General features: G+C 46.7%; 1 protein-coding gene across 3 annotated transcripts in view; it reads right to left on the bottom strand.

Annotated features, from left to right (window-relative positions):
* MYRIP (myosin VIIA and Rab interacting protein) overlaps window positions 1-11,751 on the bottom strand; it is a 135,373-nt gene extending 123,622 nt beyond the window's left edge. For all 3 annotated transcript variants that reach the window (XM_054385155.1, XM_054385156.1, XM_054385157.1), the window contains exon 1: window positions 11,642-11,751. In XM_054385155.1, the coding sequence (XP_054241130.1) occupies window positions 11,642-11,751 (110 nt within the window). The remainder of the gene's footprint in view (window positions 1-11,641) is intronic.
* Window positions 11,752-16,736: the final 4,985 nt, after the last annotated feature.

Raw genomic sequence — 16,736 nt, 5'->3', positions numbered from 1 at the left:
GGACCTGGGGGTGCTAATGGACAAGCAGCTGAATAGGAGCCAGCAGTGTGCCCAGGTGGCCAAGAAAGCCAAAGGCATCCTGGCTGGGATCAGAAATGCTGTGTCCAGCAGGAGCAGGGAGGGGATTGTCCCCTTGTGAGCTCTGGGGAGGCCACACCTGGAGTGCTGTGTCCAGTTTTGGGCACCTCAGTCCAAGAGAGATGTGGAGGTGCTGGAGCCAGGGCAGAGGAGGGCAAGGAAGCTGTGAAGGGCCTGGAGAAGAAATCTGATGAAGAGCAACTGAAGGAGCTGGGGAGGGTTAGTTTGGAGAAGAGGAGGCTGAAGGGTGACCTCATGGCTGTCTACAACTACCTGAAAGGAGATTGTAGAGAGGCTGCTGCTGGTCTCTTCCCCCAGGTAATTAGTGATAGAACAAGAGGGAATGGCCTCAAGCTGTGACTGGGTAGGTTTAGACTGGACATTAGGAAACATTTTTTCACAGCAAGAGTGGTCAGGCACTGGAATGAGCTGCCCAGGGAAGCTGTGGAATCACCAACTCTGGATGTGTTTAAAGGTGGTTTGGATGTGGTGCTCGGAAATATGGTTTAGGAGCGACCCTCATAGAGCAGGGTTCTGGGTTGGACCTGGTGATCCTGAGGGTCTTTTCCAACCTGAATGTTTCTGTGATTCTGTGAAATGTTAGTAAGTACTATACAAAAAAGCCCAAACAAACAAACAAAGTATGTTTGAGTTCAGTTGCTTTCAGGAAAACTTTAAGTCATAATCACCGGATTTAAGTAACATAAGAAGAAGAGTAAAAGAAAATATGTTGACCAAGTATAATTCCCTCAAAAAAAAAAATTAAAAAAAAAATCAAGGACCAGGCTGTTACAGAGCTTTCTCTGGTGTGCAGAGACTTGCTCTAACCCCAGGCACACCAACTGCAAACAAAGGCAGCAGCAGCAGATTTAACAGCTTAGCCCAAGTTCAATTACAGAGACAGTTATGACTCCCTAGCAACTGTCCATCTGTTAGCTCCTTCCCCTAAGTGAATGTGGAACTCCTTACCGTGGCTCGTGAGGGGAAGCTATAATTAGCTCACCTTTATCACAGAGCAGGATCACAGACCTAGGTCACACCCATGACAGCAACCCTGGGTGGTTTCCTTGCACCTTAACTTACAATGAAGAGGAGGCTCTGGGGAGACCTCAGAGCAGCTTTCCAGTACCTGAAAGGAAGCCAACAAGAAGGCTACAGAGGGACTGTTTACAAAGGCCTGCAGGACAAGGGGCAACAGTTTGAAATTAGAGAAGAGTAGATATGGATTGGATGTTAGGAAGAAGTTCTTTACCATGAGGGGGGTGCAGGTTGCCCAGGGAGGTGGTTGAGGCCCCATCCCTGGAGATACTCAAGGTGGTGTTCAACAAGGCTCTGAGCAACGTGATCTAATGGAGGATGTCCCAGCTGACTGCAAGGGGGTTGGACTGATGACCTTCCAACCCAAACTATTGTGTGATTCTATGAAAGTAGCTATCTCTCAATTAACTTCTTATTACCTAGGTTCCTAGACTCAGGACAGATGTGATGTTTTTAATCTTTCCAACCTTTACAGAATAAACTACTCAGTTCAGAGGGCAATAGGGGACAGAACTCAACAAGTCTGTGCGGTTCATCCTCATGCCCAAGGCAAGATCCAGAAACAGATAGCATTCACACAGAGGCTCAAATACTTGGTCCTTAAAACCTGCAACACAGCTTCCCCAGCAACCTCTTCCCTCTATCAACCCATGAACAACTGTATTGTTTTTTTCCCCCATGAGCTAACATTGAGCTTCAACAAAGAGGTTTCTGATGAATTAATACCAAGTAGCATATTTAACAAGATCAGTATCTTGTTTCTTCAGAAAAACAGAGGTTAAAGAAGTTGAAGCACTTTCTCTGCAAAAAGCTCTTAAGAGTTCACCTTTCCAGCAACTATTTTCAGGGTGACTAAACTGATACTCAAGAGAACATCCATTCAGGTGGAGTAGATTACTCCAAGTCACGTTTAACAGCTTAGACCCTTCCTACCCAACCTATCAGAGATTAAATATTGATTTTTACATTACAGCTGTTCATTATCACTAGGCACACTCACTCCTTTTAGCCCTTATGGCTGCTCATCTGATTAGTCATAACCCATGACAAAGACCAAATTACCACAAAGAACTCTACCACAAGTTTTATGATGGCTCTGGAACATCCTACTGCCTCCTTTAACCACTTCCCCATAGGTCATGCCAGTTTGGCACAGTGTTTGTGGGCTCTGCCTCAGTTACATCTCCTATGCCTTGTTATGGTTAGCTGGAGATATGTCATTCTCTATGAATTTCTCTAATACTCCCTAAAATTTCCATCATCAGTAAGTTTGCAGATGACATCAAGGTGGAGCAGGTGTCAATCTGCTGGAGGGTAGGAGGGCCCTGCAGAGGGAGCTTGACAGGTTGGATGGGTGGGCAGAGGCCAGTGGGATGAGATTTAACAAGGCCAAGTGCAGGGTTCTACACTTTGGCCACAACAACCCCAAGCAGTGCTACAGGCTGGGGACAGAGTGGCTGGAGAGCAGCCAGGCAGAAAGGGACCTGGGGGTGCTGGTTGATAGGAGGCTGAATGTGAGCCAGCAGTGTGCCCAGGTGGCCAGGAGAGCCAATGGCATCCTGGCCTGGATCAGGAATAGTGTGGCCAGCAGGACAAGGGAGGTTATTCTTCCCCTGTACTCAGCACTGGTCAGGCCACACCTTGAGTGCTGTGTCCAGTTCTGGGCCCCTCAATTCAAGAGAGATGTTGAGGTACTGGAACGTGTCCAGAGAAGGACAATGAAGCTGGGGAGGGGTCTGGAGCACAGCCCTGTGAGGAGAGGCTGAGGGAGCTGGGGGTGTTTAGCCTGGAGAAGAGGAGGCTCAGGGGTGACCTCATTGCTGTCTACAACTACCTGAAGGGAGGCTGTAGCCAGGTGGGGGTTGGTCTCTTCTCCCAGACAACCAGCAGCAGAACAAGAGGACACAGTCTCAAGCTGTGCAGGGGAGGTATAGGCTGGATGTTAGGAGGAAGTTCTTCACAGAGAGAGATATTTGCCATTGGAATGGGCTGCCCAGGGAGGTGGTGGAGTCATCATCCCTGGAGATGTTCAAGAAAAGCTTGGATGAGGCACTTAGTGCCATGGTCTGGTTGATTGGATAGGGCTGGGTGATAGGTTGGACTGGATGATCTTGGAGGTCTCTTCCAACCTGGCTGATTCTTTGTTTCTGTGATAAAATTAGGCTTTTTCTTATTGTAGATACCCCCTCCCTCGAGGTGTTCAAAGCTAGGTTGGATGAGCTCTTGAGCAACTTGGGCTGGTGGGAGGCTGGATGTTAGGAAAAAACACTTCAAAGAAAGAGGGATTGACCATTGGAATGGGCTGCCCAGGGAGGTGCTGGAGTCATTGTCCCTGGAAGTTTTTAAAAAAAAGATTGGATGTGGCACTTCGTGCCATGGTTTAGTTATTAGATGGTGTTGGGTAATTGGCTGGACTTGATGATCTCAGAGGTCCTTTCCAACCTGCTTAACTCTGTGATTCTGTGATGATGTCTTAAAGGCCTTTTCCAACCTCAATAATATTATGACTCTAGAAGGATCCTCTCTTGTGTTTCTTCATGCTTGGCTCACCAGCATTTCCTCTCAGGTGAAGCTGCATTTATGGAGAAGAGGAGGCTGAGGGGAGACCTCATCACTCTCTACAACTCCCCGAAGAGAGGTTGGAGCGAGGAGGGGGCAGCCTCTTCTCCTTGGTGGCAAGTGACAGGACCAGAGGAAATGGTTTCAAGCTGTACCAGAGGAGGTTCAAGATGAGATGCTAAGAAATACTTCTTCACAGAGATGGTTCTCAAACATTGGAAGGGTCTGCCCAGGGCAGTGGTGCAGTCACCATCCCTGGAGGTGTTTAAGCACCCTGTGGACCTGGTGCTTAGGGACATGGTCTAGTGTTGACCCTTCAGGTCAAGGGTTGGACTGGATGATCATGGAGGTCTCTTCCAACTGGATGCTTTCTGTGATACCTTGTTTAAAAGTCAAAACTCACATCAGCAGCTCCACAGAGAAAGACCTTGGTGTGCTGGTGGACAGCAAGTTCTGCATGGAACAATAATGTGCTCTGATGGCCAAGAGAGCCAATGGGATCCTGGGATGCATCAAGAAAGGTGTCCAGCAGGGCTAGGGAAGTTCTTCTGCCTCTCTACTCTGCCCTGGTGAGACCACACCTGGAATACTGTGTCCAGTTTGGGGCTCCCCAGTTCAAGAGAGACAGAGACCTGCTGGGGAGAGTCCAAGGGAGAGCCATGAGGATGATTTGGGGACTTGAGCATCTCCCCTGGGAAGAGAGCCTGAGAGCCCTGGGGCTGTTTAGTCTGGAGAAGAGAAGGCTGAGAGGGATCTGAGCAATGTCTATCAATATCTGAGGGGTGGGTGTCAAGTGGAGGGGGCCAGGCTCTTTTTGGTGGTTCACAGTGATAAGACAAGAAGCAATGGGGTCAAACTTGAACAGAGAAGATTTCAGCTCAACATGAGGAGAAACTTCTTTCCAGTGAGGGTGACAGAGCACTGGAACAGGCTCCCCAGGGGGGTTGTGGAGTCTCCTCTGGAGACTTTCCAACCCCACCTGGATGCATTCCTGTGCAGACTGCCCTAAGTGATCCTGCTCTGGGAGGGAGGTTGGACCTGATGATCTCTGGAGGTCCCTTCCAACCTCTGATATACTGTGAGACTGTGATCTGGGACTGCTCATATTGAAACACTTGCCACAAAAGTCAAGAATAACAGCTTGGAGAATGAGGCCCTGCATTTGCCTAATAACTTGTTGAAAAGCTCCATCCCATGTTTTACCTGTAGCATCCATATGGAATTCAACTGAGGAGAGTCAGACTGGGTTCCCATTACAGCCAGAAGTAAGAGGCACAGAACTGGGTTTAGAGGCACCAAGCACAAGCTGCTTTTTGGAAGTATCCTGCATTTTTTCCTTGATTAAGCAGAAAAAATTTGGATACAAACCTGTAACTTAAATGACTACAAGTTCTTTGTTTTTAAATGACTAAAAGTTCTTTGTTTCTAATGCCAGCTTCTTTCCAGTGCCCTGATTTCTCTCTTGTAAAGCATAAACTAGATCCTACCCTCTTGCCAACTGCAGCCTTTTTCTCTGCCTACAGTGGAGCAGGGGCCAATGCTGTGTAAAGGGAACCTACACATTAACTTTGTACCAGGACCGTGTTGTGTTAGAGCAGGGAGTTTTGGGGCAAAATACAGAAAGGAGGAGTCTAAACTAAATCACAGAATCATAACATGGTTCAGGTTGAAAGGGGCCTTTAAAGGCCAACCCACAGCCAGTGAAGAGGGACATACTCAACTAGATTAGACAGCTCAAAGTCCTGGCCAACAGCACCTGGAAGGTTGGGATGGGGCTTCCATCACCTCTCAGGGAAACATGGGCCAGTGCTTTAACACCCTCGGTGTGAAAAATTTCTTCCTTCCCAGTCTGTATCTCCTCTGTCTTTTAGTTTAAAATCATCACCCCTCGTCCTCAAACCCCAGGTCCTGCTAAAACTCTATCCCCATCTTTCTTATAGGCCCCTTTTCACTACTGGAAGGCTGCAATAATGTCTCCCTTTTCCTCTCCAGACTGAACAATTCCAACTGTCTCAGCCTATCCTTGCAGCAGAGGTATTGCAGCACTCTGATCATTTTTGTGTCCTCCTTTGGATCTGCTCCAACAGGTCCATGTTTTTCCTGTGCTTAGGACTCTAGAGCTGGGCAACAGCACTGTAGGTGGGGTGTCACCAGGTGTATCAGTGTGAGCTTTCTCTGCTTGAACTTTGAGAAGAAAAATTAAAAAGACAGTTTCAAACCATCACACCGGGGCAGAGCAGAGGGGCAGAATTCCCCTCTCAATCTGCTGGCCACAAGGCTGTTGCACTGCAGATGAAGTGCATCATTGCCGAGATGCCTGTCTCCTCATCTAACCCCAAACATCATTATTTGACAGCAAGTAGCAGGCTTGAATCAACATTTCTTGAAATTAGTGGCAAGTAACAGTTTGCAAATGTGTTTTAAAGTGCATCCTTACTGACTCAGCAGCAAACCCAACCATTAGCTATCTGCTTTCATGCAGCATTCATCCAGGTCACTATTTTTTTTCTAAGCAACTTACCATAACCTGTGTGTAGGGAGGGCTCAGGGATATCTGAAGCACTGCTGCTGAGAGAGGGCTATGCAGTAACAGTGTAAAGCATCTGGCAGACAGATGAAGTTACTGACAGCTCTCAACCCTGACACCCTGTGGGAACTAAAAGCAGGTTTCTTCACATCTTGGAACATTATAACAAAATTGGTAATAACCTATAAAAGAAAGATGGCATGCTCTTAATTTTATTCATGAATGGTGGTGTCCAGGAAACAGCTGCACTGCACTAAGTGTTTCAGTCTTGTTTTATAAGCCAAAGCAGCAGCCAAACAATGTAGAATCCTAGAATGGCTTAGGCTGGAAGGGACCTCAGAGATCATCTGCTCCAACCTCCTCACCATGCCCAGGGACACCTCTCAACTAGACTCAGCTACTCAAGGCCTCATCCAACCTGGTCTTCAACACCCCCAGGGAGGAGGCAGCCACAGCCTCCCTGGGCAGCCTCTTCCAGAGTCTCACCACCCTCCTACTGAAGAACTTCTTCCTAAGCTCCAGTCTAACCCTACCCTCCCCTCAGCTTCAAACCATCCCCCCTCGTCCTATTTATTGCTCGACACCCTGATGAGAAGCCCCCTTATGTGAAATGGTTTTGTTAGCCCTGGATGCTTTGAGGAGTTCATGAGCAGACACGTGAAAGAATGATGCCTACCTGCTACAAAACAATCAGAGTAATGAACAGAAATGTTACCTGGGCTCTCCCCACACTGCTCAGAGAGAAAGGCAAGGTATTGATCAGAAGTTCAGCTGCTGGAACTCTGAAGCTTGTGAGAAGGAGACTGATCTCCCATTCCTTTCTCACTAGGAAAACAGCTTTAAGATGACTTTGTTTGGAGGTGAGGAGAGAAGACAGACAGGGGTTGTTTGTCTGGCTTGTGTTTGTTTTAAGGTATTGGATACAGGAAGGAAGCACAAGAACTGATCCAGAGAACCAACAGAGAGCTGCCCAAAGCTTGGCATTTTGCCTGTTCAATATGAGTCAGACAGACAATATTTCGATTAACAGAGTTTGGAAGACGTTTAATATTTTATCTGCTACAAGACCCATAACATGGACTGTAAATACACTTGAGTCAACTAGTGTCTGACAAGAAAGAGAATCAAACTGCTTTCTGGGGTTTGTCAGGTACAAGAATTTGTTTCTTAAGAAGGCTCTTCATGAGTCTACTCGTGCTGCAGTGGGCTAAGACACAAAAGGGAGTGGAAGGAAGCAAGCAAGCAAAAGCAACTCTCTTAATTCAAAACGTTTCATCATCCTCTACACAAAGCTCTACTAGTCCCTTACCAATTCCTTGACTATGAGAAAATTAGAACATCCAGAGCAGAGAGAGCCCTCCAGTGAGCACAGACAGATCACTACTTCTGCAAATAAGGCACTGCTGGCGATCTGATTGTGAATCACTGCAGTTTGTCTGCACCACAACTGAAAATTCAACTGCCTAAAGACAGCAAAGCCCACACACACCAACCCAGCTATGAAAGACACAACATCAGGCAAACCATAGTGATGATTCTGCCTATGGGTGACAGTCAACTGCCAGCACTTCCCTTGTGCTGTTCCACTGACCCACACATAACTACATGAAGTAATTACTGTGTTCACAGGCTCACAGGATGTCAGGGGTTGGAAGGGACCTCAGAAGATCAGCGAGTCCAACCCCCCTGCCACAGCAGGACCATAGAATCCAGCACAGGGCACACAGGAACACATCCAGATGGGGCTTGAAAGTCTCCAGAGAAGGAGACTCCACAACCTCTCTGGGCAGCCTGTTCCAGTGCTCTGGGAGCCTCACAGTGAAGAAGTTCCTCCTCATGTTGAGGTGGAACCTCCTGTGCTGGAGTTTCTATCCATTGCTCCTTACCCTATCACAGGGTGCAAGTGAGCAGAGCCTGTCCCCTCCCTCCTGACCCCCAGCCCTCAGATATTTATAAACATTGATTAAATCCCCTCTCAGTCTTCTCTTCTCCACACTAACCAGCCTCAGGGCTCTCAGCCTCTCCTCACCAGGCAGTGCTCCAGTCCCTTCAGCATCCTTGTAGCCTTCTGTTGGACTCTCGAGTAGATCCCTTTCCCTCTTGAACTGGGGAGCCCAGAACTGGTGTGGTTTCACCAGGGCAGAGTAGAGGGGTAGGAGAACCTCCCTGGATCTGCTTCTCTTACCCTCTCACACTTCTCTTAAGTCACCCCAGATGTGTTATCACCACCTGTCCCTGCAGTGCCAGAGGGTCAGCAATTTTCCCTTGGTGCTCTCTCTTCCCAGGTGATTAAGAGCAGTGGTTTAAATAAAAGAGAACCACATCCCCTGCAAAGAAACGTTTTTCATCCCTGTCCAAAGCAAGTTTCTAAGGTTTAGCACTAGGATAGCACCACACAAATGGCTGGCTCAGCATTCATCAGAGCAATGGAATTTTTACTTAGCCAGTGGTTAGAGGAAGACAGCTTAAGTCACTTGGACTCCTGAAGTAAAGCAGCTGCTGACAGGTAATGCACTTGCCTGCCCCCTTTCCCACTCCTCTAGCTTTTCTCCACTTGCAGTCATTCTGAATGTCAAATTCAGTATCAGAACAGCCATCTTTTAACCTGTCTATACGGTTAAAAGGAAACAGAGTGAGAGCATCTACCACAATGAGGATGACCCATCAGGTTTTTTTCTGTGAAAACAGTCATTTCACTTCATAAAACATCCTGACTTCTCAACATTCCTAACCTGAAACAGACAGACAAGCCAGCTGATAAATGCAGTGGTAACTCTAAAAACAAAACCAAAACAAAGGGAAACTGATCTTGCCCACAGCAGAGGGCAATAAAGAGTGGCAAATTCAGAAGTCTGGAAAACTGAATGGACAGGCAGTAAATGGAAACAAACAAAAGGCAGCAATCTCCTTCACACATCTGTTATGTGAAGAGGCCTATCTCACAAACACACGTTTGGCCTTGTGAGCTCTCCTTCAGCCATTTCTCTAAAAAAAAAATAAATTCAAAACCCCCAAATCAGAAGCTGTAGATATGACAAAGATGTTACACACAGCAAAACGTTAAAAGCTCAACCCTGAAAACACTTCAGTCAGCCCTACTGCTGATACCCTGCAGCTGCACAAAGCCTGAAATTCAAGATTAAGAAAACAAATTGAAGAATTCTGAGCAAATGAACCATTAGAGTATTCCATCCACCCACTCAAAAAGCCAGCTCTGATTATTAGTTGTTCCACCAGCCCAGAGACAACCTGCAAGCTGCTGAGGCAGAGGTGATGCACACAAGTCTGTACCACCACAGCCCAGCCCTGAGCACTCACATCTATCACTGTCCCAGCTACACCACATCTGCCTGGTTTCCCTGCTTCACAGAACCATAGAAACATTCAGGTTGGAACAGACCTTCAGTATCACCAGGTCCAACCTAAAACCCTACTCTACAAGGGGCACCCCTAAACCATAGCCCCAAGCACCACTTCCAAACCACCTTTAAACACATCCAGGCTTGGGGACTCAACCACCTCCCTGGGCAGCTCATTCCAATCCCTGACCACTCTTGACATGAAAAAATGTTTCCTACTGTCCAGTCTAAACCTACCCAGTCACAGCTTGAGGCCATTCCCTCTTGTTCTATCACTAATTACCTGGAAGAAGAGACCAGCAGCAGCCTCTCTACAATGTCCTTTCAGGTAGTTGTAGACAGCCATGAGGTCACCCTTCAGCCTCCTCTTTTTCACACTAACCAGCCCCAGTTCCTTCGATCACTCTCCAGCAGATTTATTCTCCAGGCCCTTCACAGCTTCCTTGCTCTCCTCTGCCCTGGCTCCAGCACCTCCACATCTCTCTTGGACTGAGGTGCCCAAAACTGGACACAACACTCCAGGTGTGGCCTCCCCAGAGCTCACAAGGGGACAATCCCCTCCCTGCTCCTGCTGGACACAGCATTTCTGATCCCAGCCAGGATGCCTTTGGCTTTCTTGGCCACCTGGGCACACTGCTGGCTCCTCTTCAGCTGCTTGTCCATTAGCACCCCCAGGTCCCTTTCTACCAGACAGCTTTCCAGCCACACTGCCCAAAGCCTGTAGCGTTGCTTGGGGTTGTTGTGACCCAAGTGCAGGACCTGGTGCTTGGCCTTGTTGAAGCTCCTCCTGTTAACGTTGGCCATGGATCCAATCTATCCAAGTCCCTCTTCAGAGCCTCCCTACCCTCATGAAGATCAACACTCCCACCTAACATGGTGTTATCTGCAAACTTACTGCTGACACACTCTATGTCTTCATCAAGGTCATCAAGAAAGATGTTAAACAGAAATGGTGCCAACACTGAGCCCTGAGGAATACCACTTGTGAATGGCTGCCAGTTGGATTTAACTCCACTGACCACCCCTCTTGGGGCCTGTTCACCCAGCCAGTGCTTTATCCAGCAGAGTATGTTCTCATCCAAGCCAGGAGCAGCCACTTTGTCCACAAGAATTCCTGAGCTGATTCCCAGGAAACAAAAGCTCTGTTATGATTTTAGCCTCAGTGCCTCTGGATGATTACACTAACGTTGGAGTAAATAAAAACATATCGCTACTGCCAAAGAACAGAACCAACACATAATCAAAGCAGCAAGATTAGGGGTGCACAAGCAACAAAGGACAGTAAATATTATTAATCTGATAGCAGGCTGAGAGCCAAAGCAAAAAAAAAAAAAAAAAAAAAAAAAAGGAACCTGAACTGATATGAAGCAGTAAGGCATAATAAATAACCACGCTAATCACTTACTATTTACATATGGTTATGTTACTATTATCTTACTATTTTTAGCCCAATAATTTTTTATTTATTTTTTTCCTCACAACATCCACAAGAGCAGCCTGTCTCATAACACCAGCCTAAGGTGGGAGGGGGTGGAAGGAAAAGGGACTTTAAATTAGAGAACCACTGCTACAAATTCTCAGTGCAGAGAGATCCAAAGCAGCTTTGTAGCAGAAAATGCATATGAGCAGTATGGTTTTTCTCCACACCTTAGATCATTTTGTTTATAGATGATGGGAAAATAAATTAACATGTAACAACTCCAATACCATAAAAGACATTGATATGTCGGTCTCCATTTACCTTTAGTACCTTTAAAAAATTTATTAGGAATGAAGTTAAACCTCATTTCTTGTAGTGTAATCACTTAACTCTTTGGTTTCTGCTAGCAAAGCAAAATTGAAGCTGTCAGCCATCAGAGATCATTGTTTTGGTTAAGACCAGAATAGATTAAATACCCTAAAAATGGATTACTGCTAAATAATTGGATTGATAGGATAGAGGTTGGATGTTTACTGCCTGTCTGAGAGCAATGATCAGTGCACAGAACACCACAAGAAGCTCTCTTCTCTGGTGTCCCCCCAAAAAAACAGCTGTAAGAATTCAGAGAGCAGTATTTCTAATCATCCTTTTTCTTCTTACCTCAGCCTTTCTTCTTCTTTCTTCCGGAGGCTGAAATCTCGCTGAACCACCTGAAGCACATGCTCTGCTTCTTCATCAGTCAAGCCAGAAAGATCTAGTTTTCTCCCCATTATGCACTCTGTCCTGGGTATGAATAGCTATGAGGAATGTCTGGAATTAAACAGGGGAAAAAAAAAAAAAAAAAAAGAGGCAAAATAAATTGCAAGTTGTGGTATTTTTTTCCCCAGTACGTTGAAATCATAAGGACGTTGGCTCAATACAAAGATGCTGGCATAAACTTCAGATAAGGAAACTGTATGATCACAGAATTATTTCAGTTGGAAGGGATCTTTAAGCTCATCAAGTCCAACTGATAATCATTTAGGTTGGAAAAAGCCATTAAGATCATAGAGTCTAACCACTAACCAAGCATGGCCAGGTCACCACTCAACCATGTCCTTTACCCACACATCTACATCTCTTTCAAACCCCTCCAGGGATGGTGGCTCCACCATGTCTCTCAGCAGCCTATTCCAGGGCTTGACATCCCTTTCAGTAAAGAAATTTTTCCAGATGTCCAACCTAACCCTCCCCCTGGTGTAACTTGGAGGATTTATTTCTGAATTGTTTCTCCAAGTTCCACGCACTGAAAGCAATCACCTCCAACGTAAAAAGAAATGGAAATGATACAAATTCTCAGTGCAGAGAGATTCAGAGCAGCTTTGTGGCAGAAAATGCCTATGAGCAATATGATTTTTCTCCACACCTTAGATCATTTTGTTTACAGATGATGGGAGACCTCTGTGGCACCCTCAACAAGAAATATGTTAAACTAATTCACTGAATGCCTTAGGTTGGAAGGGACCTTAGAGAACATCTACTCCAACCTCCCCACCATGTGCAGGGACACCTCAACCAGACTCAACTGCTCAAGGCCTCATCCTCAGAACAAGCAACGTCCTGGGACGCATTCTTCATTTCAGGCTTTGGGATGCCTGATAGGAACCTGGAATATTTCTCCTGTGAGGGCAAGTTGAGATTGTTGGGAGCTGGGATTGTTCAACCCAGAGGAGACTCCAGGAAGACCTTAATTGTGGCCTTTTGTACTTTGACCATTCAGAAAGATGGGGATGATCATTTCAGCAGGGACTGCTCTGACAGGACAAGGGGTGATGGGTTTAAAGGTAAACCAGGGGAGATTCAGACAAGATAAGTAAGAATTTTTTTATAATGAGAGTACTGCATCCAGCTGTGGAGCCTCTATTACAAGAGGAATGTGGACATGCTGGAAGGTGTCCAGAGAAGGGCCACAAGGATGAGCAGAGGGCTGGAGCTACTCTCTTATGAGGACAGACTGAAAGAGTTGGGGCTGTTCAGTCTGGAGAAGAGAAGGTTCCGAGGTGACCTTCTTGTGGCCTTCCAGGATCTGAAGGGGGCTACAAGAAAGCTGGGGAGGGACTTTTTAGGATCTCAGGTAGTGATAGGACTAGGGGGAATGGAATAAAGCTGGAAGTGGGGAGATTCAGACTGGATGTGAGGAAGAAGTTCTTCCCCATAGAGTGGTGAGAGCCTGGAATGGATTGTCCAGGGAGGTGGTTGAGGCTCCATCCCTGGAGGTGTTTAAGGGCAGGCTGGATGAGGCTCTGACCAGCCTCATCTAGTGTGAGGTGTCCCTGCAGGGGACATGGCAGGGGGATTGGAACTGGATGATCCTTGTGGTCCCTTCTGGTTGGCTTTCTGGGCTGCAGGTGCACACTGACAACTCATGTTGAGCTTCTCGTCCACCAGCACCCCCAAGTCCGTCTCCTCAGGGCTGTTCATCAGAAAGTATTTGTGCTTGGGATTGCCTCGACCCAGGTGCAGGACCTTGCACTTGGTCTTGTTGAACCTCATGAGGTTGTCACGGGCCCACCTCTCCAGCCTGTCCAGGTCCCTCTGGATGAATCCCTTCCCTCCAGCCTGTCTGCTGCACCACACAGCTTGGTGCCATCAGCAAACCTCCTGAGGGTGCACTCAATGCCTCTGTCCATGGCACCAACAAAGATGTTGAACAAGACTGGTCCCAGGACTGAGCCCTGAGGGACTCTGCTTGTCCCTGGCCTCCACTGGGACATGGAGCCATTGACAGCCACTCTTTGGGTGCGGCCATCAAGCCAGTTCTTTATCCATCTCGTGGTAACAGCTTAAAAAAGATAAAGCTTAAAAATCACCAGTGGCTTTCACTTTGGGGTTTCATGTGGTTTATTAACTTATAAAAGACTCTCTAGCTGCATTCCAATATTACATTAGCCTCTAAGGGACTCGTGTGCTCGTGTGGTTTTCCCCATGAAATAATTTTTCATTACATTATTAAACCATCTCCAAACTGGGACTATCACAGCAGTTGATAAATATTTATAGAGAGTCTTCAGATTTTTTTTTTCCAGTAGATATGCCTTAAGCATTTTGGAAACAAACAATGGCACACCCTCTACAGGAAATGTAACAGGTTACATTTTTTTTAAAGCATCAATGAAATAAAGGCAAATTAAAAAAAAAATCAGGTAAATAAATAAATAAATAAATAAAACAATCAATCCAATCCAAATCAATCCAATCCAAATCTAAAATCACTTTTGGCCTCAACTGAAATAACTTATATATGGCTGTTCAGATGTTTGCCTTCAAGAGCAACACTTCTCTGCTAAAATCTCAAACTGAATATAACATTTGGGCTTCTGGAGAGAGACATTACAAGGAAAATCATTCCCTGGAAGAAAATTTTGCTTCACAAATTAACAGCCTGTAGCAGGAAACAGGCTTACAATACATGATTGGGTATTCTTTGAGTAATGCTCTCATCTTCATGTTTCTTACAGACTGTTTTAAAAATCTAATTAAAACTGCCATAGCAGAAGGGCACAGAGCCATTGGAGCGAGGCCAGATGAGGGCCACAAAGATGATCCAAGGGCTGGAGCACCTCTGCTATGGGGATAGACTGAGGGAGCTGGGGGTGTTCAGTCTGGAGAAGAGAAGACTCCAGGGGGACCTTAGAGCTACCTTCCAATAGCTGAAGGGATCCTACAGGAAGGCTGCAGAGGGACTTTTTATGAGGGTGTCTAGAGACAGGACAAGGGGGAATGGTTTGAAGCTGAGGGAGAGAAGGGTTAGACTGGAGCTGAGGAAGAAGTTCTTCAGCAGGAGGGTGGTGAGACTCTGGAACAGGCTGCCCAGGGAGGCTGTGGCTGCCTCCTCCCTGGGGGTGTTGAAGGCCAGGTTCGGTGAGGCTTTGAGCAGCTGAGTCTAGTTGAGAGGTGTCCCTGCCCCTGGTGGGGAGGTTGGAGGAGATGATCTCTGAGGTCCCTTCCAGCCTGAGCCATTCTGTGATTCTATGAAAAACGTTTCTTGAATTCAAGCTTTAAAAACAAACAAACAAACTGCAAAAAATTAAGGCATTGGAATGAGCTGCCCAGGGAGGTGGTGGAGTCCCCAGGCCTGGCTGTGTTTAAAGATGGTTTGGATGTGGTGCTTGGGGATATGGTTTAGGGGTGCCCCTTGTAGAGTAGGGCTCTGGGTTGGACTTTGTGATCCTGAGGGTCTTTTCCAACCTGAATGATTCTGTGAAAACACACACATACACACACAACCCCAAATCAAAAAACCCACCAAAAAAAACCCTGGACACCCAAACCAAAAACCCACAGCAGAAAAACAGCAGACCAACCAAATGAAAGGTTTTTCAAGAACTGCAAGCACTGTGTGGCAGTTCAGGCTTGGTGCCTCCTGTCACTGCCACATAAGCTACACCTCGGGTGTCCTGAGTGTCCACCCCAATAAGGTGGACAGAGGAAACTGTGTATTTCTACCCAGAAATCCTGCACCCTATCAATCTGTCTGCAGAGTCCTTCTCTTCCTCTTTCTTCCCTCTCTGCTCCCATGGGAGATGCTTCCTATCAGGTAACAGTGGGGGAGGATCTCTTAGGCCTGTCTAGGCCTAATGCCAGGAGGAGAAGGGGGAGGATAGTCTCAGACCTGGCCAGCCTCAGACTAGCCTAGCAGTGGGGAGGGGGAGAAAGAGCCCTGAGGGTTTGGGTAGACCCTCAGGTGGGGAGAAGGGAAGAGTTGGGAAGCCTTTGGGTGTTGTGTAAGGGACTCTGTACACTTTGGGATATCTTTACCACTATGCTTGTAGTTTCTGTAGTTTCACCAATTGCTTTTCCATTGAAACTTTCCATCACTCTTCAATCCATTTGTGAGTGTCATTCTTTTGTCTCTTTGGGGCAAGAGAGGATCTGTCTGGCCCCAAACCAGCACACGATGCTTCTGAATTTCAAAGTGGACAAGAGCACCAACACAAGAAATGAGGGCAAGGAGTACATTTCCTAGTCACTCATATGATGGCTAAGCTGTCTGGACTTGCAGTCTCAGCAGAAGATTAGCATTACAGGAGGGTGGGGAGAAAGCCCACAAAGTTTTCCTCTATTTTTAAGAAGTACCAACTACCATTTCAAGCAGATTGTCTGCTCAACAGAGAGCCACATTATAAAGTTAATTATGCAAGTAGTCACACTGAGCGTATTGTACCACACAGACATCTTAGTCCCAGCTGTAGCAAAGAAATCAGCACTAAGGATTTTAAAAGGGACTTGAAAGATTCCTTCCAACCCAAAATATTCTGACACCCGAAGCTAACACCATAAAGTCCTACATCCTACAGAGGGCTACAAGGATGCTGAAGGGACTGGAGCACTGCCCTATGGGGGGAGGCTGAGAGCCCTGGGGCTGGTTAGTCTGGAGAAGAGAAGACTGAGAGGGGATTTAATCAATGTTTATAAATATCTGAGGGCTGGGGGTCAAGAGGGAGGGGACAGGCTCTGCTCAGTTACACCCTGTGATAGGACAACAGGCAATGGGTGGAAACTCCAGCACAGGAGGTTCCACCTCAACATGAGGAGGAACTTCTTCACTGTGAGGCTCCCAGAGCCCTGGAACAGGCTGCCCAGAGAGGTTGTGGAGTCTCCTTCTCTGGAGACTTTCAAGCCCCATCTGGATGTGTTCCTGTGTGACCTGTGCTGGATTCTATGGTCCTGCTCTGACAGGGGGGTTGGACTCAATCTTCTGAGGTCCCTTCTAACA

Source organism: Indicator indicator, chromosome 11, assembly GCF_027791375.1.
Source record: "Indicator indicator isolate 239-I01 chromosome 11, UM_Iind_1.1, whole genome shotgun sequence".
Taxonomy (NCBI): Eukaryota; Metazoa; Chordata; class Aves; order Piciformes; family Indicatoridae; genus Indicator; species Indicator indicator.
Note: the sequence above shows the minus strand (reverse complement) of the source record. Positions and strands in the feature narration are given on the sequence as shown.